The 25,836-nt window shown below is 41.2% G+C and overlaps 1 protein-coding gene across 5 annotated transcripts in view; it reads left to right on the plus strand.

Moving 5' to 3' along the window:
- The window catches only part of LOC102381138 (cadherin-18), a 469,255-nt gene that overhangs the window by 398,041 nt on the left and 45,378 nt on the right, over positions 1–25,836 (plus strand). For all 5 annotated transcript variants that reach the window (XM_006023586.2, XM_025204105.1, XM_025204107.1 and 2 more), the window contains 2 exons: positions 494–747; positions 18,124–18,260. In XM_006023586.2, the coding sequence (XP_006023648.1) occupies positions 494–747; positions 18,124–18,260 (391 nt within the window). The remainder of the gene's footprint in view (positions 1–493; positions 748–18,123; positions 18,261–25,836) is intronic.

The following is a 25,836-nucleotide window of genomic DNA, read 5'->3' on the forward strand; positions in this document are numbered from 1 at the left end:
CATGACAGCTAGGAACCTTAGATTCCCCAAACCTAGGATCATCCAAAGACAAAATATATTACCTAGATAACTTCCTAAATCACTTCTAACTACCATCACCTGACCCCCAGTCAGCATTCTCATGAGTCACCAGAATCCTCTAAAAAATTCTGGTCACCCTGGGGTACCTGGAATTCTGTTGGCTGGTGGGCCATTTTTCTCCAATACCTTTTCTATTCAGGATTTGATTTCACATGGTGAATCCCAGAGGCAGCTTGGTTTTGGTGTGAATCTGTGACAACCACATTCTGTTACAGTCTGGTCTGTGTTTCCTGAGATATCTTTGCTTTCTACTATGTGTATCTACACATTACTATATGCAGAAGTATCTACCATGTTAGGACAGTTGACCCATAGGTTACAGTCTTTCCAACAAGTTGAAAAGAAAATTTTATTGTGAGCCAGTTAAGTCAAAGCATACTATGGTAATGTCATGTCTCTTTTCTTTCAACAGCCACTGAACTATGAAAAGAAGAAATCCTATACACTTAATATAGAAGGTGCAAATACCCACCTTGACTTTCGCTTCTCACATTTGGGACCATTTAAGGATGTAACTATGCTGAAGATCATTGTTGGAGATGTGGATGAACCTCCACTTTTCACCATGCCTTCCTACACTATGGAAGTTTATGAAAATGCAAAGATCGGGACTGTTGTTGGCACTGTGACAGCACAAGATCCCGACAGTGCTAACAGCTTAGTAAGGTATAATAAGTCCAAGTACTGAATTTACCCACTAAAGATGGGTTCTGAAATGTGTAGGATGATCTCTCTCTCTTTAATCTATGCTAGACAAATGTAGGGGGAGTCTATTGTAAAAGGGAACAATGAGATATCTTTTTTCTTCCAGAAACAAATCATTTGTACAAAAACACACCCTTGAACAGGCAATATCTATTGGTATAAAAACACATCCAGACTGATATCATTGCCTTGTTGTCCTGTTGGTAAAAAATACAATACTTAGATGAATCTACCATCCAAGTAAGTTCACACTTTATTTTGGTGTCAGGAATGATCATTACAGAAATGATCACAGGAGCTATTAGCCTAAATAACAGCCCTCAGGGTCAATCATTTCTTAAATTCTTGGTAGTAAAACCAAACAGCAAGTGACCAAGTAGAATATATGTTTTTATTTTCCGTGAGGAGGTGGAAAGTCCCTTTCTCCTACATTGCCCTGTAGCAGTTCAAGCATAACTTTCCATTCTTCATATAAGCCCAAACTGAAAGATGTAAAGTGTGTCCAACTCTGCGTGTGGGTAGATGTAGCTAGTAGTGATAGCATAATTGAGGAGAAGGAGGCTATTGTACAGTTTTTTCAACCTACAGCATCATCACAATATTTATATGCTGCCTTCTTCAAATAGAGGATGGTGAACATTGGGTCCAAAGTTTTCTGTTCCAGCTTTGAAATGCAGTAAGGTTTTTAACTTTGTTTTAAATATTGTCTTTCCATTACTTCTGGTTATTTCCACTCTTTAGGATTTTCAGAAGATTTCATCAAGTTTGTTTCACACGTCTAAAATCAGTGACCTTATTACTTTCTTTCTAACTTCTCTTATTTACCTTATCTGCACATTTTATTGTGCTCACTTTAGTGCCTGACATTTTTTTTAAACACTTGGATGGATTTCTTTATCTACTCATTCACATTTATCTCCTGTTCATTTATCCTGTTACATTTTAGGACAGCTGGATTTTTGGAGAAACAAGTCAACCCAGGGTTTTACATTTATAGATGCTGCTGCTGAGATTTATGTTTGCAGCTATTCACTATACTTACCTAGCCTTCAGCATTCTGCTGTCCAAAGGTGCTTGAACGGCGTACTTAACCAGAATACACTAAGTTGGGCTATAATTAAGTTGCATACACACTTTTAGATACTCTAGGAGAATTTTCACAAGTTTGTTCTTCTGGTAGAGAACCTAAATAATAACCACATGTACAGACATTTAATTTATAGAATCATAGAAAGTTAAGGTTGGAAGGGACCTCAGGATGTCATCCAGTCCAACCCCCTGCTCAAAGCAGGATCATCCCCAAAGCAGGATCATCCCAGCCAAAGCTTTGTTTTGCTGGGTTTTGAAAACCTCCAAGGATGGAGCTTCCACCACCTCTCTGGGTAACCTGTTCCAGTGTTTCACTACCTTCCTTGTGAGAAAATTCTTTCTAATATCTAACCTAAACTCCCTTTGCTGTAACTTGAGACCATTGTTCCTTGTTCTGTGGTCCTGAAGAGATCTTGCTCTGCTGACACTGTGTAACTGGAGTGTGGAGTGGGAGCCCTATGCACACATCTCAGCATGCTCTGTAGGCTCCCTTGGCACTACATGGCAGCAGTGCATAGGGCAGCCTTGACTGGCTGACCTAGATTGTCTGTGGTTAGTCTGTGTTTCCATGTAGCACAATGAGGGGATTGTGAAGAGGGTGTGTTCTCTTTCTGCTAAAGCAACAGAGTCCAGCGAGTGACATACTGTTTCCCTTGGGGTGGCAGAGGGGCAGGGCAACTATGTTCTTTTCTGAAAGAAGCCACAGAATGCATAGACATTCATTGTTCCAGGAGAAATACTCCTGGGAGTGATTTAACCCTGGTTGTTCCCAGGTTATTTTTCTCCTGGAATGATCATTTTTGCTCTAGGAGAAAATCTCAATATCTATACACTTGTGGTTTCCCTTGGGAGAGTAGAAACTCTCCCAGGACAAACTGAATGTCTGTACAAGGCCTTAAACTGCTCATGTATTAGAATGACCTTCAAACAAAGAACCTCTTTAATCGTAAATCTAGTTAATGGCATTTTTTTCACATCATTTCATTGAAACTTGATCCATTGTTTTCTTTTGCTTTACTGTTTTTTTTTTCTTTTCCCCAGAAATGGTTCAATCTTCTTTTGGGTAAAAATTATTTGTCATTGCAAATACACAAGGTTCTCAATGTTTTCATTTTAATTAACTTCCATTAGAAAAATAACTATCAAAAAAGAAAACACCCCAAATTAATTTATAATATCTTGAAAATATTAAAAAATTGCCTGTATTTTGAGTCTGAAGGTAGCTGGATTTAACAGTACAAAGGATAGCTATTTTCAACCAACATTTATGGAAAGAGCTCAAAATTCATGGAAAACATTTGAAATAGTGCCTATTCTAAGTCTAAAGAAAAGATACTATATTGAAACTTTATTGAAGAGAATTCTTTTTGAGCATACACTTGTGCACAAGCTCTGGCATTTTTACTTAGACATAGCCAAATACAAATGAAAGGAGAAATAAAAATGAAGTCTTTTTTCATACCTTGCTTTTAAAGGCTTCTCTTCTCTCCAGACCCTATACACAGTCCAAGCAAACAAGCTGCACATTACCTCAATAGGGATTAGCTTGGAAAGGACCTCTCCCTAACAGAGTGAAAAATGAGCAGTTAGACAGCTCCATGTCTGCAACTACTGCCTCAGGACTGCAGTGGTCCCTGAGGCAATGCATCCTTTTAGAATAGGTGTCTTTGGGTAGTGGATCCTTCTCCTCATAGTGCATTCTCCCTAGTTTTCTTTGAAGCATGTTACCTGGATCTGTTCTGCATAGACGAGTTGATTTTCAAGAAAAAATAAACTTACATGACTACTCTCTAATCCCCTCTTCACCTATCTATATGGCAAGGGGTTACAACACAATTTGAAAACTTTTGAGACATGATCATTCTGAGCTAATAGTCATTTGGCAAGAGAAGTATCTAATGCAGTGCTTTTCCCATTATTCTCATGTGCTAATGAAGACTGTTGAATGTGTCTAACTGTTGAATGAGCTAACTTTCCTCAGATTAATTTAATACCAATAAGGCTGCATGGAGAGAATGGTCTTCCTTCACATTGGGCACATCTACACTTACATTTAATATGAAGTGATAATCTCTGGGGTTTATTGCTCCGGAGTTCAATGCTCCTGGGTACACTGCTTGAACATGTGCCTGGGAGCAATAAAAACTTGAATTTATTGCTGTTAGAACATGTGCCTGGGACTACAGCATGTTGAGCCAGGTTGGAGCAGCCCTGGCTGACACGGAGCCTGAGGGTCAACCTATCAACCTGGGGCTGCTCCCCCTGGCTCATCATGCTGTGGAGGGCCTGGCTGGAGCATGAGGGTACTTCAGCGTGGAGCTAGCCAGCAGGCAGTCACCACGCTGAAGCACCCTTGTGCCCCAGTCAGCCAGGTCAGCATCTACGCATGTGCTGCTATGGAATTTTTTATTCTAGAGCAATGTTATTTACAAGTATTGTCCTGCTCAGGAGTAAATTAGTTTACTCTAGCCTAATAGGGGTGTATGTATAGATGCCGAGATGTTTGCTGTTCAGCTAATTAGTCTACTGCCCAAGTAATGTCTCACATAGACATGCCCATTATGTTGTAATCAAGAAAGTTCATGGTGAAAAATGGTACTATAATGTTTAAAATATAATAATGTTGGCTATAGAATTTCTGCTTTTGCTATGCACTATTTATCAACAGTTAAACTAGCACTATTTCCAGGAGACAAACAACCCATCAGTGAAGTAGCTGTCTCTTCTGAATATTTGTTATATATGTTTATTTTGTCATGTCTTAAAATGCCTACTCTGCAGGGCAGGGACTGTCCCTGGCTAGCTGTTGCAAGAGTCCCCCATACAATGGGGCTCTGAAATTAACTAGTTCTCTATGTGTAGGGTGACCATAGATCCCTGTTTGGCTGGAACACTTCTGGATTTTGGAGGTCACTCCTGGCTGGCTGGTGAAAATAAAAATGAGCATCCCAGGCACAGCGCAGGGAGGAAGAGTAGCACTAGTTGTGAAATAGGAAGCCCTAGCAGACATCAAAGTTGCTTAAAATAGGTTAGCTTGATTAGTGAAATGACTGTTAAAAAGGGGAGATGATTAATATCTGTAAAATAAAGAACAATGGTTCATGCACAGTCTATTGACTCCCTTGGTTGCCTGAATATTGTGCTCATTGCATTGCCCTGTCCCTGCCTCTGCAGCAGAGCTGCTGACTTGACAGGTGAGGAGCAGGGGAGAGGGGAAGGGGGCAGTGTCTTGGATTTCACATTGCCCCATATGGTCAGTCTATCTATATGCTACTGGGCATGTCTACACATTCATTAATGTACAGTAGTTACTGTGCATTTAATTTAGTACTTGTATAATCAAGTACTAAATAAATGTGCAGTAACCAGAGTCACTGCATGGTAGTGCCAGGCAAATGTCTTTTTAGTGATGCGACTGTGCAGTAGCCTAATAATACTGCACAGTAGCATATTAGCACTGTTTGTGCTGTGTTGCGCTACTGCACAGTATTATTAGGCTACTGCACAGTTAGCATGTCATGTAGATGCACCCACTGTGATGCAAATAAGAAGATAGAAAAATATTCTCCACTTTTCAGTATCACAATCTGTATCACTATTTGGTTAAAAGATGCCTATTCTATTTTACAAGGTCCTTGGGTGGTTGAATAGGGAAGGTTTTGCAGCATTAGTATTTTAAAATTCAAAGTATTTTTTTGTTGGTCCCAACCACTTTGTATGCTACTTTGCTATAATAAACTTCATTAGCCAGTGCTGAGACTGATTAACAATATGGAACTGAAGTAGTCTTAGCACTTTCCAAACTGCATTAGAAAATAAACTGCTTTCTCCCCCAACCCTTATCATCATAGCTAAAAGATGATGATGCACAGAAGATTTGAATATGGAACAAAAATGGGCCACATGGTTCTGTTGCCTTTTATATAAAGCAGCTGCTTTATTTCCAGAAAATGTAGATGCATAACCCAGATTAAAGAAACCTACAGAATTGGAAAAGTGTTTTCCCTGCATGTCAGGCTGCTCATTTTATGAGAAGTTAGTAGAGCATATAGTAGAGTCTTAGTGCTTCTCTTGGCTTTCCACTCTAATTGTTGTGTAGTATTATCACGTAATGGATGATATATCATAGTGCTTAAGTTACTTGCTCTATTTCTAACCACCATCAGGTGGTTATCTGAGAGTGATAATAAATCTGAGAGTGGTAATAAACTCAAACTTGCTTCACCTCACTTTGAATTAAGTGCTAACTTTCCATTCAGCTCTTTTAAATAAAATACTAATAAAATAAATAATGAATTGCAGCTTCACAGGGCTACAGCAATTAGCATTATATAGGGGAAATTAATTTGTATTTCAAATATCACAGGAAATACAGGAACCTATTTTAACTTTTGCAGGATTGCTAGTAAAATACAAGGATAATCTGACAAATTACATTGTATCATACTTCAGAGAGCTGGAAAATTTTCAGTAGATGATATTATAAAAGGAACAGTGAGTTGTGTAACAAATTATGTCCTCTTGGATTTTAATGCATTACCAAAATTATTTCTGGGATCTTTGAGAACATTTATAATCTTGAGAGAGATTGTATTTATATACTGCACATCTGAATGCGAAGTTCTATATTTATCAGAAGTGAAACAAAAATGAAACATGAAATTCTAAATCTTCCCTGAGTTTTGAAGCACATGGCTTTAAAGTACCCAGACCCAAACCTCTTCTTGCACAGTATAAACTGTGGTTCAGTTTTAGACTCTGAGGTAAGAGTGTTGCGAGGTATGAAGAGTGAGGGGCTGGAAAAGATGGGAATATCACAAGAACTCTATTCCAATAGATTTCACTCTATCCTAGTATCTGGTCTTCCTTTAACCAACCACTGTCAAAGGGGAAGGAAAATGGAAGCTACATATTCTAGCCCTTCCTAGAGGACTAAGCATCCATTTTCCATAGGCCCATGATTCTTATGTCTTTTGGATGATATGTTCCATGATCTGTGACGGGCTGATGAATGTCACCTCTACACCTCCACATGCACACCTTGCATGGGGGAGTAAAACAGAGTTACCTCCCACCGGAGGTTAATTATGTCAGTAAGATCAGTGGCAAATTCGTGGTCCAGAATCACTTATTTCTCTACAACTCTTTTATAGTATGGAACAGTATGATAAAGATCCCATATTTTAAAAAATCCAATATTAAAATCCAGGAATGTGGAATTTAAGTGGAGTGAAGGGCCCCATGGATAGAGTAGCCCCTTATTTCATTTCTGAACATAGTAAATATTAAGAGACAAGTACCTAATGTGAAGTGTACTGTACTGGTGCAGTAAAAAGCCAAAATAGCAATCTCAAATACAGTATCTACACATTGTAGTGAAAAGCCCTTTATAAAATAAAAAGGTTCCATTACAGATATTATGGGCAGAAATATAATTCCATTATACTATGTAAAGTATGAGAAGACAAGCTCAATATGCGGTCAGGTAAGTTCTTTATAATAATCTTGGAGCTCATCTATGTAATCGCTGTGAGAATAAGGTCAAAAACAAAACAAACCAAAGCCCCACCCAAATCCTTATCTAATACAATAAGAACAGTAGTCCATGAAAGGTCCTCGTTAGTCAGTGACCCAGAATATATATGTAGTAAAGGTTTGGTTTCATATTTTTAAAGCAGCATGCAGTCTAGATAGTGTGCCCTGCTTCCTCTTCTAATTCAGAGCTCTCTGTGAAGATTATCCTTTAGTTATTTTGTGTTCTGTATAGACTGACCATTTCATCTTGCAGCATGTCATATATATGGTTTCTATGTATTTTATTAACATAAGTCCTGTACTAAGAGAATCCTTCTGGATTTTGCAAGTCCTGCTTCCTAGCAGAGGACTACAGAAAAGATAAGAGTTCCTCCCTTTTGTTTAGCCTTAGAATTTAAAATGGTAACCCTGCAATATGCATGGATCACATCTTATAGAAACTGCAAAATCTTCCCATTTTGTATGTCTATACACTTGGTGCCCTATTTTAGCACAGGGGAAGAGCCCACTGTCCTTTTTTTCTTCTTTCTCTTTTGCTTTTTCTATTCTTGCCAAATTATTTTCCCCAAAATTCCAAACCCTGCCTATAAATCAACCCTGTTTTGTAGTGCTCAAGGCTAGGAATCATGTTCCTATTCTGTCTGATTTGCTATCTGTCTTTGCAAAGGAGGAGCATTCCTTCCTTTATTGCTCTTTCTCCATCCCCCATCCTGTATTCCTAAATAATTATAGCATAAGTCAAATCAAGTGCCATGCAGTTGTGCCTTCCCCACAAGATATTGCTCCTGCCACCCCTGAAATACCTCTGGCTACCTGATATAGCGTCTATAATCCTAAAAATGTACAGATTTTGTTTCTATTTGAGGATTCTGGGCCTGAATGTTCACTTAGCTAGTGGAATTGCACTGACTTCAGTATTCTTACAGCAGTATAAAACTGAGTTGTGTTTCCAATGTGCTGTGGTTTTCATCAATCACATATTTTTGTGGCATAACAAAGGAGTTTTTTAGCTGGACCAAAGTGATTGGCATCACCATCCTTGCAGCATTTCCAAGGCATGGGTAGGATAAGGAAAACACAGGTGTAGAAAAATGTAGAAAGGTCTAGTTGTTGTAGCTTTTAGCCAGGGTCTACTGCAGATAAAGGCCAAGAGAGCCAGGTCCCAGTGAGAAGTGAGACCTGGGATCTCGGCTGGTGTAACTTTTGTCTGAAAACGGTGACTTGAAATCTTTGCAGACTAAGCTCCATATCATGCTCTCCAAACCAGAGCCCCTTGCAGCAGACAAGCTGAAGGAATACAGATATAAATCAAGTCCTAGGCAGTAGGTTGGGAAGATCTACCCAACTTATTGGTTGTATGGTGGGAGTCCTGTAACTGAGTGGACCCAGGTAAATGCCAGGTATGTGAGAATTATGGTGTAGTCCACACCTGCCTTGTCCCTGGCCTATGCTTAATACCCACTCTAGTGTCCAGTACTTTTCCACCCACCCCCTTCCTCTTCCATGAGCCTCAGAGTGTAGAGTGTGAAAACTATGAAGGCCACACAAAAGGGGGAATGGTTTCTTTTCCTTTGGACCTCCCCCTCCATCCAGCATATATATACACTGTACCTCTCTACATTCTAGAATGGGGGAGTACTTCCACCATAAACGAGCACAATTAACAGAGAAGGATTTGCCAGAAAAGAGGAATAGAGCCTCTTGAGGTATTTTACTCAATTTGGAGGCACAAGTGATAATCTCACAGTCTTCCTTTTTAACCACTGAGGTTAGACTAAAAACAATAATCCAAACCAGCCCACCTCATCACATTCTTTAACCTGATGAGATTTTCATGCACAGACAGCAGAGTGCTGTATGTTAAAGATTTGTATTGATTAAACTTTATATAAATTACCAAACAGAAGACTGAAAGGGTTAATTTCATTCATATGAGTTGGTTTTAAAATGTTTTCCCTGCCTTACATTTGAACGTATATTTATGAAGAAAAAGACTTTGATATGATTTGAAACCTAATCAAGTTTTACAACAGGTATCACTGTGATAATATTTAATTTCTTGTACAACATCATTAGATAGCATGACAAATAGTAGGGCTATGTGAAGCTTCAGGTGGTGATTTGATTCAGAGGAGATCCGGCTCAATTTGGTGGCTGAATCTCCAAATCTGAATCAAATTGGAATGAATTTAAAGGTCCGAATCAATTCAAAGCTCTCCGAATCTTCAGAAAAGATTTGGAGAACTTTGATGATTCAGGCAGTTCCCGGTGGCTGCAGCAGGGAGCTGCAGCTGGACTTCAAGCTGGTCAGTACTAGGGGCAGCAGCAGTGTGTGGGGCTTTTCTCCTTTTTTTTTTTTTTCTTAAAGGGCTGGAGCTGGCCCGGGCCGGGCACCCATGTGAGAGCTAGGGGAGTTAGAAGGGGTGTCAGGGAGCTTGTGTAGAGCCCCCCCCATGCAGCATGGGGCAGTGGGGGTCATCGGGGATTGTCCCCCCCGCTGGGCAGCACCTGGGGCTTTTTTTCCCATTGCTGGGCTGGGGGGCATGGGACTGGCTGATTCAGCTGAAACAATTCGGGACAGTGATTTGAATCACTGAATTGAATCACTGTCCCCTGAATTGGCCAAATCCAAAGCGAATATTAGCTGTTTCACACAGGCCTAACCAATAGGTATGCCTTCATAGCCTATTTGCAAGCCAACTTTATGAACCATTTTATGACTGGTTTCTATTGCTGGTTTGGGGGCAAACAATTTATACAGGGTTGCCTAGCTAGGATGCTTTCATATGTAAATCCATAAATGTACTGGGACAGCAACAAAGCTAGTTCCCAAATCCTTGCAAGGACAGTAGCAAAACTGTTACTTCTTCACTATAAGTAGCTCTTTATATAAATTTCTGTAAATCCTGAAGTGTTGTTTCCACACCACAAGTCTCACAAAGATAATGCAGGCTGCATTTAACAGCTCGCTAACCCCCAGCCAGCTCAGTGGCTCTTCAGCCAAAAGATGCTGCCTTACCAGCATCTGTGAAAGAGTTAACCCATGCTGCTTGCTATGCTGGGGAGAAGTGACAGCTATCTTGGCAGCCGCTTTAGCATCATGTCTGCTTGCTTTTTTCTTTCCCTTTTCTATTCTAGTGAAGAAAAATCAGCTTAAGACATGCACCCCAGTTTTTGAGGGCTGATTTTTTTTAAGGGAAGTTGTGTGTGGTATGCTAGTGAATATTGTACTTCATTTTCATTTCTTTAAGATAACAGGAGATGCTTCCCACATCTTGAATAACTTGGAGCTGGTCAACATAATTGGCTTTTATCAGAGATAGGGATCAGGAGCCCCAGCGAAAACAGTGATGCATTCTTAATCTGCCCTCCCCTTGAGAGAATATCTTCTACAATATTCAAAAGGGTAGCACAGCACAAGTGGCACTTCCCACTGCTGGCAAGAGTAAGCTGTTCTCAGTATCATTATTAATGATGTGCTTAATGGATGCCTTAAAGTTATGTCAATTTATTAAGGATTCTGGCTAAAAGCCATGCTCCCAAAAACAACATAACAGACATACAACCATAATATCAATTTAAACAAAGTTATACTTATTTGCTTGGTGTTGATTAAACTTGCAGGTAGCATTAGTAAATAGTACTCTAATATGTCCTTGCTACAAATAGACCATAAGAGATATATGGCTGAGAGTAAGTGATTGTAAAATGAAAGAATGTGGAACAAAGTATTGGAGAAATGTTTTGACTTTTAAAATTGTTGGTCTATCCATTTTCAGAACCATGAAAACCTATCTGTCATTATTCTTATCATTATTAATATTAATATAATTTATTAGCTCATAAGCAGTAGATATGTTTTTCCTATTACTTGTTCAAATAATTCAAGAATTTACAGGGTTTAGATAATGTTTCAGTGCATTTAAAAGTGTCCACTCCAGGGACTAACAAATAATGAGTAGTTGCACATTACTGGTCTTTTAATATAGGTGGAATAGGATTTTATAGAGTTATTTTAGGCTAGGGACAGAAGTTACATATGAACTGGTTTAAGTGATCAGAAACTGGTTTAAACCTGTAACAGAACAGAAGTTTAGTTCACATAATTCAGTTTCAAAATGGCCCAAACTGGTTTAAGACAAACCTGGTTGAATGTACTATCATACTTAACTGATTTGGGTCAAACCAGTTTATGCAACTCCTGTCCCACACCCCTTCTTGGTTTAAGTTAAACCTGAGTCCTCCAGCAACCCAACATGCTCTGCATCCCTGGGCTCCGGAGAGCAGGGCTGGCCTTGCCCCTCTGATCTCTAGCCAGAGCTGGAGCGAAGACGTGGTCAGATACATCCCAGCATGGCCCACTTAAGGCAAAGTAGGCAGGGAGGGGATTAATTCTTCCTTCCTTCCCCTCCCCACCACCATAGCAGGGGTCTATCTGTCTGTGGGTGAGCAGTGGAGGTGGAGATGGTGGGCCAGGACTGGCAGACCCCAGCTTCAGTCCCTGGGAGCAGAAGGGACAGAGGGAAGATTTAATGCTCTTCCTCCCTGCTGCCTTCCACTTAATAGGGCCATGTCGGGATGGCATCTGGCTATGCCCTCCCCCCTGCCACTGGAGCAGCAAGGGCAGGGGGAGGGGCAAGAGCCTGTGAGGGTGCCCTAGGGAACACAAGCATGGAGGGGTTTTATTTCTCCCCTCCCTTCCCTGTCCCACTGGTAGGGACTGTAGCTGCTCCAGCATGGCCCCATTCAGGCTGAGGGGGCAGGGAGGAGGTTAATTCACCCCCTCCCACTGGGGGACCACAGCCAGGGTGGAACAGCCCTCCTCCCCCCTCTCGCTGCCATGGGGCTTGAGGGGATTCTCCCCACTCTTTTTTCTCCCCCTGCTGCCATTGGACAAGGAGGGGGCTCTGTGCAGTGCTGCCTAGCCCCAGAGGAGGACTCTTCCCCCTCCTCTTCCCTCCCCACAGGGTGGAGATGGGGGCTCTGTGTAATGCTGAAGGGGGACTCTTCCCCTTCCTTCTTCCCCACTCCTGCCACAGGGTGGGGGTGGGGATCTCTGTGGCACTGCCCAGCCCAACCTAGCCTAGGCATGGGGAGCAGCTGTCACTGACATGCAACTGCTGGGGAGGGCTCTGCCCCCACAGCACAGGCCAACCCTGCTCAGTCCTGGCTGAGGCAGCCGTATGGTGGGGCCAGCCCAGGCTCCAGTGGTTGCAGCTCAGTGACAGCAAAGCTGAGCTCTATCAGTGAAAGCAGCCTGGCCTAGCATGCACAGGTGGCGCTTGGCTGGGCAGCAGGCAACCCAGACTGGCTCCAAGCTCACTTAGGTAGCCCGCTGCCCATGTGCAGCAGGCCAGGCTGCTGACTAAGCAGGGAGGAGAAGGAGAGGGAAGAGTCCCCTTCTGGGGCCAGGCAGCACCACACAGAGCCCCTCTCTCCACCCTGTGGTGGCAGGGGAAAGGGAGGAGGAGGAAGAGTCCCCCTCCAGCACCATACAGAGGCCCCCTCCCTGCCCTGCGGTGGTGCAAGGTAAGAGCCCCCCCAAGCTCAGCTTCCCTGTGGAAAGGAAGGGAGGGCTGCTGTAACGCCTCTGGGCTTCTGGCCTGAGCCATTGCAGGCATGTACCTACATTTCTGGAATAAAAAGTGGATGTCTATTCACTTGCAAACTGGTTCAGTCTCTGCAGTTTAGACTAGCCTGCAAAGATTGAATCCTTTCAGACTCAGGCTTTTTGAATCCCTGTCCCTTTCTGGATCAGTTTATTTAGAGTGTTCTTCCTAATATTACTTTAATGTATATATTAGTCCAGATCCATTTATTATGAACTGTATGAGATAACACCCTAAGGGTATGTGCAAATGTTAAACTTAGCCATGACCTAACATGGCTAGGGTTAGGTCAGTCTTAAATGGCAATCTGTACAGATAATTATGAAGATTAGACTGGAGGAAAAAATGGCTGGTGAAAAATGAATTAGTTCACATAAGGAGGTGAACTAAGTTAGATGGGGAACAGATTGGCCTGAGGTACCAAATGGCTGCACAGGTTTGGACTGCAGCCTCAGGGCTGGGAAAGCCCAGCCGCTCGCTCCAGCCCTGGGCCTGTCCTTCTACACACCCCTCCCCTCAACCTGACTGGGCTATTTTTAGCCTTCTGACTTCCCCAGTCCCAGACAGACAACTCTCCCTGGGTTATCAGCAAACCTAGAGGTAGTCAAGAAACCTAGATAGAAGTCTGTAATTTGCTTAATTTGTTAAAAGCAATGTTGAAGGAATTATGCTTTGAAAATTATTGCTTGCCAATCTCTTCCTTTGTGTTCCTTGGCTCTTGTTTGCTTCCTTTTCTCACTTCAGAGTTCTCACTTGCATTGCTAGGCAATATGCCAAGAAGCCAAAGCACTTAAGCAGAGCTGTTTAGTTCTGCTTCTTGTCTAGTGTCAGTCACAGCACTTGTGAGTCGGCTATTTCTGATACCACCATCCCTTAATATTACAAGGTATCTTATGCCATTATGTTTCAAAATCATGTCAAGAAGACACGTCATTCTGTAGGTACAGGAAATGAGCACTCTGAGGTACAATGGTAGCAAGTACTTAGCAATGACATTAATCTTTCCCTTCCTTACCTCCTTATCTTATATCTTTATGTGTGTGTATCTATCTATCTATATGTATATATGTGTGTGTGTGTGTGTGTGTGTATATACCTTGTAATATATATTTATATGCGTGTATATGTGTGTGTGTGTATGAATGTGTCTATGTATGTATGTGTGTATAGATATATGTATGTATATGTGTGCATGTATTAGGGGTGTGTGAAATGGGCTGTATTTGATTTGGATTCAGGGACAGTGATTTAATTTGTTGATTCAGGTCACTGTCCTGATTTGATTCGGCCAAATCCAAATCTGAAGATTCAATGCTGATTCAGAGAATCAGTAATTGGGCTATAGACACAGCTTTAAATGTTTTTTCTATATACCTCGAGGTTCCAGGTGTGGCTCGTGAATGCTGCAATTGTGGAGTGGATGGAGCATCCCACAGGAGCGTGGGGGAGCCACCTACATGCTCAGCAGCAAACCTGGAAGTGGACCGGAAGTACTTTTGGCCCTCGGAAGTCCACTTCTGGGTCCACCGCCGAGCATGCCGGGGGGAACCCCGGGTGCCCCCCCCCAGACCCAGGAGGCACCAGTCACTGAGCCAGGAGGATACGGGAGGGCCTCCCAGTGTACTTCCCGGCAGACCCGGAAGTAGACCAGAAGTGCTTCTGGTCCTCTTCCAGGTCTGCTGCTGAACACTCTGGGGACCCACCCATGCTCCTGTGAGATGCTCCATCCACCTCAGCATCTCAGCATTCACGAGCCACCTGGTACCTTGAGGTATATAGAAAAAACATTTAAAGTTGTGTCTCTGTCCAAATCATTGAATCTTTCTGAATATCTGTGAATCAATTCAGAGAAATTAAAGTGTCTCCAGATTCAATTGGGATTCAGAGATTTGGCCACTGAATTGAGTTGAATCTCTACCGAACCAAATCAGTGACCAAAGCTTCGCACAGCCCTAGTGTGTGTGTGTGTGTTTATATCTGTGTGTATATACATACATGTATGTATGTGTATGTGTGTGTGTATGGGTGAGCAGGAGGCTTGAACCTTCTGCCACTTTAAATGCAGGCTGGCTGTGGCTAAAACAGGCTGGAGTTGGCAGGAAGGCAGACGGGCCATGCTGGAGAAGCAGGCTGCAGGTGTGGCCAGAGGTGATTGTGGAGTCATCTGACCCAGGAAAAGGGCTTGATTTAGACTAGATATAAGCCTAAGCCCTGCGTTGAACCATCAGTAACGTCTTGGAGGCTGCTAAGGAAACATCTACTGAGCAGGATGGCTGCAGCTCTGGAATGTCAGCAAGGAGAGTGCAGCCTTTAGCAGTCTGGAGGTTTGGGGAGGAACTAAAGGGGTGGAGCAGGTTCCTGGAGACCCAGTGAGTGATGAGGGGTCCAGGGCCTAGGGAAATCCCAAGTGTGTGGGACCTGATAAGAAGTCTGAGGCCTAGAAAGAGGCTGAGAGTGTGGGTCTGAAGCAGGGGCAGGAGTGCGAGTCTGAAGAAGAGTCCAGAGGACCTATTGAGGGGTCCAGATGAGTCCAAAAGGACCAGAGACTGAGAAAGCTGGAGCCAGGGGGCCCAGAGGTGAGACTGAGCCAGGGCTAGGGTTAGGGTTTTGGGCACCAAACTACAGAAAGGATAAGGAGAAACTGGAAAAAGTCTAGTGGTGTATTCCTTCTTTGTGGCTGCCCCCTGCTTCCACTGCCTATACATCTCATTCTTTGCCCCAAGTCTTTCCTGAAGCTCCCTGTTCAGCCAAGGGGGGCTTTTTTATCCCCTTAGTTCCTTTCCTGCATAAGGGGATAGACTCCTTTTGTGCCCCAAGTATCACTCCCTTGAGAAACTTTCAACACTCTTGGACCCCCATTAGCCCGATGCTCTTGAGTTTGGTCACCTCACTAACTAGGTATCTAAGTTTAATAACGTTGGCCCTTCTGAAGTCTAAAACTTTAGCATCACTGGATATTTTTCTCCCCCTTCACTGGATAGTGAACTCTACCAAATTGTGATCACTATCACCCAGGTTACTGTGTACCCGCAGGTCCCCCATGAGATCATCCCCTGTTGCTAAGACCAGGTCTAGCAACGCTCTACCCCTGATGGGACTGGACACCATCTGGGTTAGGTGTAGGTCCTGCACACAGTGTAAGAACCTCTTTAAGCAGCTTGTTTTGGCCACTTGTTCCTCCCAGCTGATGTCCGGGTAATTTAGGTCCCTCATGACCACTGCCTCCCTTGCCTGTATGACATCAGAAAGCTGCTTGGAGAATCTCATCTAGCTCGTCATCCTAGTGAGAAGGTCTGTAGTAGACCCCCACTACCAAGTCCTTTTCCCCTGGCCTCCCCTTGATCCTGACCAACAGTGCCTCAGTATTCCCCTCCTCTACTCCTGCCTTGATGACAGAAGATGCGTACTGCTCCTTAACATAGAAAGCTACACCCCTGCCTTTCTCCCTACTCTGTCTCATCTATACAAGCTGTACCCCTCAATGCCTACTGCCCAGTCATGCATAGCATTGCACCATGTTTCAGTTAAGCCAACTAGGTCATACTGTGTGCTAACAAGCAGGAGTGTGAGTTCCTCTTCCTTGTTCCCCATACTCCTGGCATTTGTGTAAAGACATGTTAGCCCCCCAGTGGGTGCTCTTGGTGTCCCTTTGCCTTGATGGCATGTGTTCCCTTTAGTGCTTACCTGGTTAGGTCTGGTGCCTTGTTTGTGGCTTTCCAACCCTGGGTTCTCATCAACCACCAGTTCCCCGTCCCCCGTCGAACCTAGTTTAAAGCTCTTCAGAGGAGATCAGCCAACCTGCGGAAGAACAGATGCTTACCTCTAGGAGAGAGATGAAGATTGTCCCACCCTAGGAAGACTTCTCCCTGAAAGTGCTGGTCGTGGTTGCAGAATCCGAATCCCTCCTGAAGACACCATCTCTGGAGCTGCCGGATTGTGAAATCTCCATCCTTGGAGATTTTTAAGACCCAACTAGATAAAGCCTTGGCTGGGATGATCTAGTTGAGGATGGTCCTGCTTTGAGCACGGGGTTGGACTACATGCCCTTCTGAGATCCCTTCCAACCCCAACTTTCTATGATCCTATGAAGATGACTAAGGTAGAGCCCTGCGTCTGAGAGTGGGCCCAGCAGAGAGAACAAGAGCCCTGAGGCTGTGAGTGGGCCAATCAGGCACATCAGGAGCCCTGAGATTGAGAGTGGGACTCAGCAGGCAGAGTTGGAGCCTTAAGAAGCAGTGGGACCAGAAGGTTCCAGAGGCCTAGAGAAAGGCCAGGAAAGAACAGAACCAGAAGGGTCCAGAGGCATAGAGATGAGCTGGAAAAGAGTGAGACCAGATGTGTGACCAGAGGGGCTAGAAAAGAATGGAACCAACAAGGTCCTGAGGCCCAGAGAAGGACTGGTGAGAACCCAGAGAAAGGACTGAGTGGCATACCAAAGCGATTTGAGAGCCCAGACAGGGGCCAAGCGTATTGGTTGGAAATAAGTGACAACAATGATTTCTAACACCTATGAGGCATGGGCTGCGGTGTAGGGACAGATTGAATCCATGCAATTAACCCATCTAGCAGTGACCCCAGACACCTGGGGTCATTAAAGTAAGACCAGGGAAGCCTCCCATATTTAAATAACAATTACATCAAGGCATGGTGGGTGAAAAAAAAGGGCTGATTGCCAATAGAGCAAGGTAAAATAGAAAAAAAAGGGCATCCAGGGGATATGCAGCCACCCGTGGAGATAGTGCCCATATATAATATGCCTATAAACATAAGGTAAACATATATGCAGCATTTCATTATTAACAAAGAGTTTGTTTTGCTTTATCAAATACCAACTCCTGGAAAATAAATGTAAATATTAGTGGAAGGCTTGTTTTATATCAAAAGTTAATGTTTCATATGAAGGAAGCAATAGATTTATTTTTGTTTTGAATACCTTGATAATATAACAGTACTCTTTTTAAAAACTGTGATGATGCTCTAAAGATTTCCAAGTAACTTTTATGTTGTATTCCTTTGTAGGTTTCTGGTCATTTGAATGTTTGTGCCAAATGAGTATATTTATGTATTTATTTTAATGTATGTATTTATTTTTCTTTCTTCATAGATATTTCGTTGATCATAATTCAGAAGAAGATAGATATTTCACCATTGATGCTAACACTGGAACCATTAAGACTGCCAAGATCTTTGACAGAGAGGAAACACCTTGGTATAACATTACAGTTGCTGCTTCTGAGATAGGTAAATAACATGTTTAATAAGTAATGTAAAATAAAAGATTCCTTATCTTGTGAATGAAGGAGCAATGATTGCTTTTAAGGAATATTATTCTGAGAAACTACAGGTTCTTTTCAAAGACAGACCTTTTTCACAGATTATGAGGTTAAAGAGGATTTGTGAATATATTTTTTCTAATCAATAACTTATTTTTATTCAAATCTGTGGTAAATCTGTGAACAGCAACTCATCTAGATCCTTCTGTGTGGTTTACATTTCTTTAATAATATCTGTTGGTGTTGGTTGCTGTTTAGTAACATAGTGTAAGCTCTCAATTTCAACCTTTCCCTGTTGTAGTTGCTGTTAAAATATTAGTGAAAACTAATGATTTGCACATTAATAGGGTCAATATTAACTTAAATCTGGCTCATCAATGTGTGAGATTCTAAAGCTTGACCTTTTAATATATAGGTTACTACATAATGAATGATAAGGAGGTATATTTCCCTGGATACTCAAAAAGCTTCCCTATCAAAGACTGATGAAGTATCCTGGCCTCAGACAAGGATGCCAGTGTGTCAAAAATGTCTAATCAGATAGTCCCAGATAATTGATTTTGCATGATATAGTTGCACATTTTTTATAAACCAACACAACTTGAAAACTCTACAGACTAATTTTTTCCACTTCTTTTTTCTTCTAGGAAATTAGATGTCCTTACAGTTCTATTAACTTATTTGTCTTTCAAGAATACCCAGGCTACTAAGTGCCTATACTCCTTTTGAAAAATGGAGCTAGCCAATTCCTCTATTTTTACTGATAACTAAGAAAGAAGCAAATTGTCTGAGGGACACTGCAGTTTAGTGATACAGTTTGAATTCTGCTTCTACTGCTTCTACAAACTTTTTCTATGAAAGGGAAATAACTGCTTTAGAATATAGAATTGCTGCTCTTTGTGGAAGTGGAATTAAACTCTGACCTGTTGAAATATCTTGGGGAACTGAGAATTCTGAATTTAAATGAAAAAGAGATCAAAAAGTAATTTTGTTTCATATTTTTATCAGAGCACTAATAGTCCTGCCTAAAGGCTGTATGCTGTGGAGCCTAGAACTTGTCAAGGGAAATTGTGACAGCTTTGTTTGAGCTGAAGCTGACAGAGCTTTTGGGAGATATTTACATTGCAGGAGGTAATCTTGCAGCCCTGAGAACTTGGGTTCTCAAGCATAGATTCACAAGGTTTCAAGGCTCCTTGCACTAAATCACAACTATAACCACTATTTTGTCCATAGCCGACTTTAAAAACAAAAGATGCAAACGTGTTATTTCTATCATTTCTTCTCCTGTTTGGTTTTTTTTTTCCCCATTGCTGTATTCCAACATCATCAAATGATGCAATGCAATGTAGATCCATGAAAATAGCCACCAGTATTCATGAGGTTTCCATCTAGTCTCATCAGCTACTGGCTAAAATGGAAGCTGTTTTTCAGTTTAATTTATAGACAGTGCTACCACCATATGCTAGAGAATGAGTACCTTATATATTTTTTATGAGAGCAGCAAATTGATTTTTATTATCGTACCTGCTTTTGGGAATGAGTTAATATTTGAACTAAGTAAATTTCTGTAGTAAATAGTAAAATCTTGAGGTTTATGGTTATTCATAAAAACCACGGCCACAGAGATCTCCACATGCTTTACAGTGTCTGTGCATAATGTCTTATTTCAGTGCAGCATGAGCTAAAATATAATGTAGGCCTAATCATAAACAGGTGTGCAGTCAGAGTGAGCTTTAATTAAGATCTAAAAGCCACATTGGGGTATACATATGAAACTGAAAGTGGAAAGGAGTAGCAGCTTTCCAGGTTTTTTGGGCAACCATCCAAATGTAACTATTTTTTAGAAATAAATCTCAATAGCATTAAACTTAAATGTAGCTTTTCTATGCATTATTTATTTCATGTAGTCAACTAAGTGTCACTGTGCATAGCACAGTAAGAAAGATGATATTTCTGACTAAAAGAAAATGGGATGAGTTATGGTGATGAAATACCATTTTTTAAAGATGGCCTGCTTGGAATTCTCTATCTAAAGTGCTCTTTGTTATATGAGGAAAAGGGCCTTCCTATCTCTAACTGGTTTCTTTCCCCATGTCTTTTCGTTCTTAAAATGGGGAACTATTTGGAGAGATTTGGAAATCTGCAATAGATTAAAAAAAAGATTTTTTTTTTAATTGAAAAAATGAGACAAGTTAAACTTTGATTATGTTTCTGGTCCTTTTCTTCTGGAACCCATTTCAGATCCAATCAGAACTTGGCAAATGTACCTGGTACTTATCAAGGAGTTTTTAAACCAGGAGTTTTCATCACCCTTTTTTACTCAGAGAGGTTCCCAAATATTGCATTGTCATGGCTTTGAATTTCAAGTCTATATGCTAGTCATTGTAGAATTAAGCCAAGAAATTACTAGTGGGTGGAACTCCCTGGCCATATCCTAATAGGCACTTTTACTTGTGCTCTGGAGGGGTAGGGTGGCACTTTAATTAGAGAGGCCCCAAAAGCTGTCCTAATTAAAGTGCCACTGCACCTCCTGTATCAGCATTCACTTGAAAATGGCAGCAGGGGCAATTGAACTAAAGCTCAACAAGTTCAACAAGCTTTAGTTCAAGCGCTCCCATCACCATTTTTAAGTGCAGGGATGCTGATACATGAGATGTAGGAGGCTGCTAGAGCGGGGCAATTGCTATGCTATGCTATGCTCCAGCAGACTCTATTAATCGAGTCTGCTTTGACACACGTTCCAGCACATCAGAACAGCCTTAGCACTTATATATAGGTGCCCAGTCTGACCAGACAGGTCATTGTCTCCAAGTCAAGCTTACATACTAAGAAGTTGCTGATGTCCATTTCCTTAGCCAGGAACATTGAAGAAATCACAAATACCCCGAAAGTGTACCACATTAATGATCAGTGAGCACGGTTCTCTATCAATACAATATAATGGATTCAGCTATCTATTAGAAATGTTCACCTGTCCCTGTCAATATTTCTCTGTCTTTCTTGGGTTTTGTTTTAGCCAGTTGCCCTTTATGCAGCTACTTATCTTATGGCCTTGTATTTGATGTGAAGGAGATTTAGATTACTGAATGCCTGAATGTACAGGCATTCATTCTAACAAGAGAGACTCTCTCACAGAGTGTGTGTCAACCTGGAAGATCTGTCAGATGGTCTGTGTTTTCTTCTGGAGAAACTGAAAGAATGCCTGTATGCTGGTAATTTCTACTGGAAGAGATGTGGCCTAAAAATGTATAGTAAATGAAAGAAAAAACAATACATGTATAAATATGAACTGGTAATTTTAAACTGGATGGTTTCAGTGAGAGCACATTACATCTTACTGGCCTGTTAGATTTCTTTGAAAAAGTTAATGAAATAGCAGGTTAAGGAAAGCCACCCTACATGGATTGCTTGGATTTTCTAAAGGCTTTTGACAAGGTCTCTGACAGCAGATTCTTAAGGGAAATAAATGACTACTGGGTAGGTGAGATGAATGCTGCAGTAGATTAAAATCTGTAGTGTGAGGAGCCTGGCCTCTGTGAATTGTCATCTCTCTGAGGCAGGAGGGGGACAGGAAATTAAGATACCCTTCGGATTAAGGTACCCTAGAGACTGATTTGGGGATGAGTGTTGATTTGAGTACTTTGTCATGAATGAAATAGTTAGTAGGGTAGTGAAATCGGACTATGGTAAACACACTTGATGCCTCTACATGTTCATTAATGTTCCATAATTATGGCACATTAAGTTTAGTACCTGTAATGACAGGTACTAATTTAATGTGCCATAATCAGTGCTACTGCACATTAGCACAGATGAACATTATTTAAGCGATTGTTCATGCAAATTAGACTAAATCTATGGCAAACTGGCACAGTTTTTGCCAGCCATGATCATTGACAGTAGAATTAGTCTTCTGTGCATTAAGCATCTCGTGTAGATGTGCCCACTGCGTTACTAAGAAGTAAGGGCAAATGCAACTTTTTGAAGGATCTAAGGATATTGGAAGCTGGGCAGTGAAGTATCAAGGTGCATTCAAGCATCCATATATGCTTAGTGATACAAATAGGAGGAAAAAATGTAAACTTCCAGCTTATACAGATACATTCTGAAGAAAAGTCTCCCCAAATTGAGATAATGCTGAAAATGACAAACCAAAATCTTGGCTACATTAAAAGGAAGGTGGGAGAGTCCAAAGTGGAACTAAAGCACTAATAGGTATTTCTTCAGCTCTGAAGCCAGTTCTACTTCAAAGGTAACTTATAGTTTGAACTCTTCAGAGCAATATCCACTATAAATGGGAAAGCTAAAAATGTCCCTGGAGCTTTTTGGTCCAGTAATAGGGGGTAAGACCTATGGGGAAAAATAAGCACTAACTATATGAAGGTGCCTGAGGATGTCTTGCTCTGAAAAATAGAACGAGAATGACATGCTGCATCAAAGGTCCCAGCCTAGCAAAATATCAAGGAGGGCTTTGTCAGGAAGCCTGTTTTGGCATTAATACTAACAATGGCACCAAATTTTTCTGAGATGTGCCATGGAAGAGACAGTGCACAGTCAGCCTGTGAACATTTCAGCAATATATCATAAACCAAGAGTTTATCAAGACTCAAGCATATTGGGCATAAGAATATCCAGAGTTGTATTAGTAAACATGGATTTTGGAATAGATATAGGTACTGGCACTTCAGTGTATAAGCCAACTATTAGGTACCAGGGATTGAAAGGACAGACCCATCCAGTATAAGAGTTTCTATATTCCTTTTCATCTTTCAAATGAACTATTTGACTGGTTTCAAAGTGGATGATAGTGAAAGCTAGAACGTCCTATTATTATGATGGAACAAGCCTGAATGTTATGTATGCAACAACTTATTCTTGATGGTTCCTGAGGAGGATCTTAGCCTGCAGAGCAGAGGATGAAGCAAATAAAATAATTTAAGAGTAGGATGGATACCTGATGAGGCAATGCCAGATCCACACACACTTCCTTAATCTCTGGCTGGTGAAATGCTTGGAAGAGGGAGTAAATAATGACCCAATGAACACACACAGCTTTGATCCTACAGTGAGATAAGAAATAAAAGTCTTAGAGGTATCATTATGCAACTACATAATTTTACAGATAAAATAACAGTCCTCTAGGCTAGAAGACAAAATGAGATACTGGAAAACAAAGGTACTTGGTTTTGTTTGTTTGTTTTCTTACATTTCTCATGCAGGCTTCAAAGGAAAGTATAGATGTAAAGCAGCAGCTCTGTGATAGATGAATAAAATGTGCATTGTTCTGCACTATAATACTGAAAGGATCCCAGGGAAATCTACTTGCTATAAAAACACAAGAAAGTAGCAACTTTTCTGAGACACTTTCAGGCAGAGGCAATGAATCCCAATCAAAACAAAGAGAAGAACAACCATAACGTGTGAAACAGCAGGCAACAGTTGTTAAGAGATTGGTGTAGGCTTTTTAATTACAGTATACAAAATATTTTTCTAAAAAAGTGAAGTATAGTGGAAACTGAAACATAAAGAAATAAGGAGGAACTCATGATACAACCAAAGCCACAGAATTCAAAGGGGAAGTCTTATCTGGGTTTGATGTAGTAGATGTCAGTGATTTTTCAATGAATGCTGTAAACAGACCATGTAGCTTTGGAAAGATGACATCTAAAATTGAACTTAAGTTGGGCAAATTTTATTTCTTTTAGGAGCATAGAAATGATGCTAGCTAAAGTCAGTACACTCCTTTCAGAGGAAAGAATTATATCAATGGTTTTCTAATTGTATAGTGGTTTGGGGGAAAATAAAATAAAATTCTTGTTATTACTGATTTTACAAGTTGGAACAGAGACATAAAAGGGGGAAATAAGTTTATGATAAATATCCAGTATAGAGACTAGAGTACATCTATTAACACTACCAAAGGGCATATTGGTTAAGCTTGCTCTAACAATGAGCAAATCACATGTACATTCATGTATATGTAAAAATCTAATGATAGATGAACTCACTGGCACATTTCTAACTTGGAGAAAAGATCATGAAATCATAAATGCACATCCTGAAGGAAATAAGAAAGAAGAGGAAAGATTATTTTCTTAGCAACTCTAAGACAAGAACTGTTATTAATATAGTTACCTTCAAACACAGGTAAGATGTTTTTAAGACTACTACAATCAAAGATGTGGATGAATCAGTTTTAGGCCCATAAATTGGATTACAATTACGCAACACCATCAATGGTCTTAATCAAAATTTGCGAATTAATGAAAGTATGGGAGGAAATAATATCTTGAAGTGCAGCCAATGACTATGATGCTGGCCTGGGAAGGGTCCAGCTGTTCTCCCCTATCCCCATCCACAACTTGGGTTGACCTGGTATCAGGAATGGGTCTTTTTGGTCCCTGGAGTTGCAGTAGGCAGGGCTGGTGTGACGTGATCAGGGCAGCCCTTGCAGGGGACAGCCATTTGTGACTACCAAGGAATTACTCTCCTCTGAAGAATATCTGGGCTATTAGAGGGGATGGAAACAGAGACAAAGGGCAAAGGTTAGGCCTAATGTCTTGAGAGTGGTAGTATTTGAGTCTTGAGAGTGGTAGGAAACATTTCCTGTTGAAGACTATAAGGAGAGCAATGTTGACTCTTTTCTGATCCATTTTTACTGTTCCACCCAAAAATCCCAGATCCTGATGGCACAGGTGTTCCACATGTGGTCCACTAAGTGCTTCACATGGCATAGTTGCACCATACAGACCACATCTACATGTGCACTTAACTGCAGAATAAATTAATTAGCTGCAGAGTGAAGTGCCACTGGGCATATCTACATGAAATGCTCCTTTGCTGTAGCGATAAGCTATGATACCACTGCTAATGCACAGTAGGGTAAAAAATGTCCTGTGCATCGCTGGGACTGCACAGTACCAGCAGGTATTGTGTAGTCATTTAGTACTTGTACAATAAGTATAAAATGACTGTGCAGTACCAACTGTGTAGTCAGGAGCACTTGAAGATGCATCCACTGCCTACATGTGCAATGGTATTAGGCCATAGTAAACTAATTAACACCAGGGACAGTACTATCTCACAGCACAGTCATTAACTGCAGTTAAATGCATGTGTAGATGCTGACTGTGGGCATAAATTGTGCCTGGTCAGCTCATCCAGCAGGGGGCCAGGCATTTGTCTGCTGCCTAGCCGTACAGATAATTATTTTAAAAAATGAATTCAATCTTTTTTTTTTCTTAGAGGACATAATAAAAAATGTATAAAACTGAACTAGAACAAAAAATTTATATAAAATTCATCATACACATAATAATTATAGTGTATTAATATCATAGCTTTCTGTAGCTGGCAGAGAATGGTGCATGATTACCTATTTGAGATAATCAAGTTTGTTGTTAGTAGGACTTAGTAGTTTCATAGTTTCATAGTAGCTAGGGTCAGGAGGGACCTGAACAGATCAACTAGCCTGACCCCCTGCCACAGGCAGGAATGAATGCTGGGTTCACAAGACCCCAGACAGGTGATCATCCAACCTCCCC

The sequence above is a fragment of the Alligator sinensis genome, unplaced genomic scaffold, assembly GCF_000455745.1.
Source record: "Alligator sinensis unplaced genomic scaffold, ASM45574v1 scaffold485_2, whole genome shotgun sequence".
NCBI lineage: Eukaryota > Metazoa > Chordata > Crocodylia > Alligatoridae > Alligator > Alligator sinensis.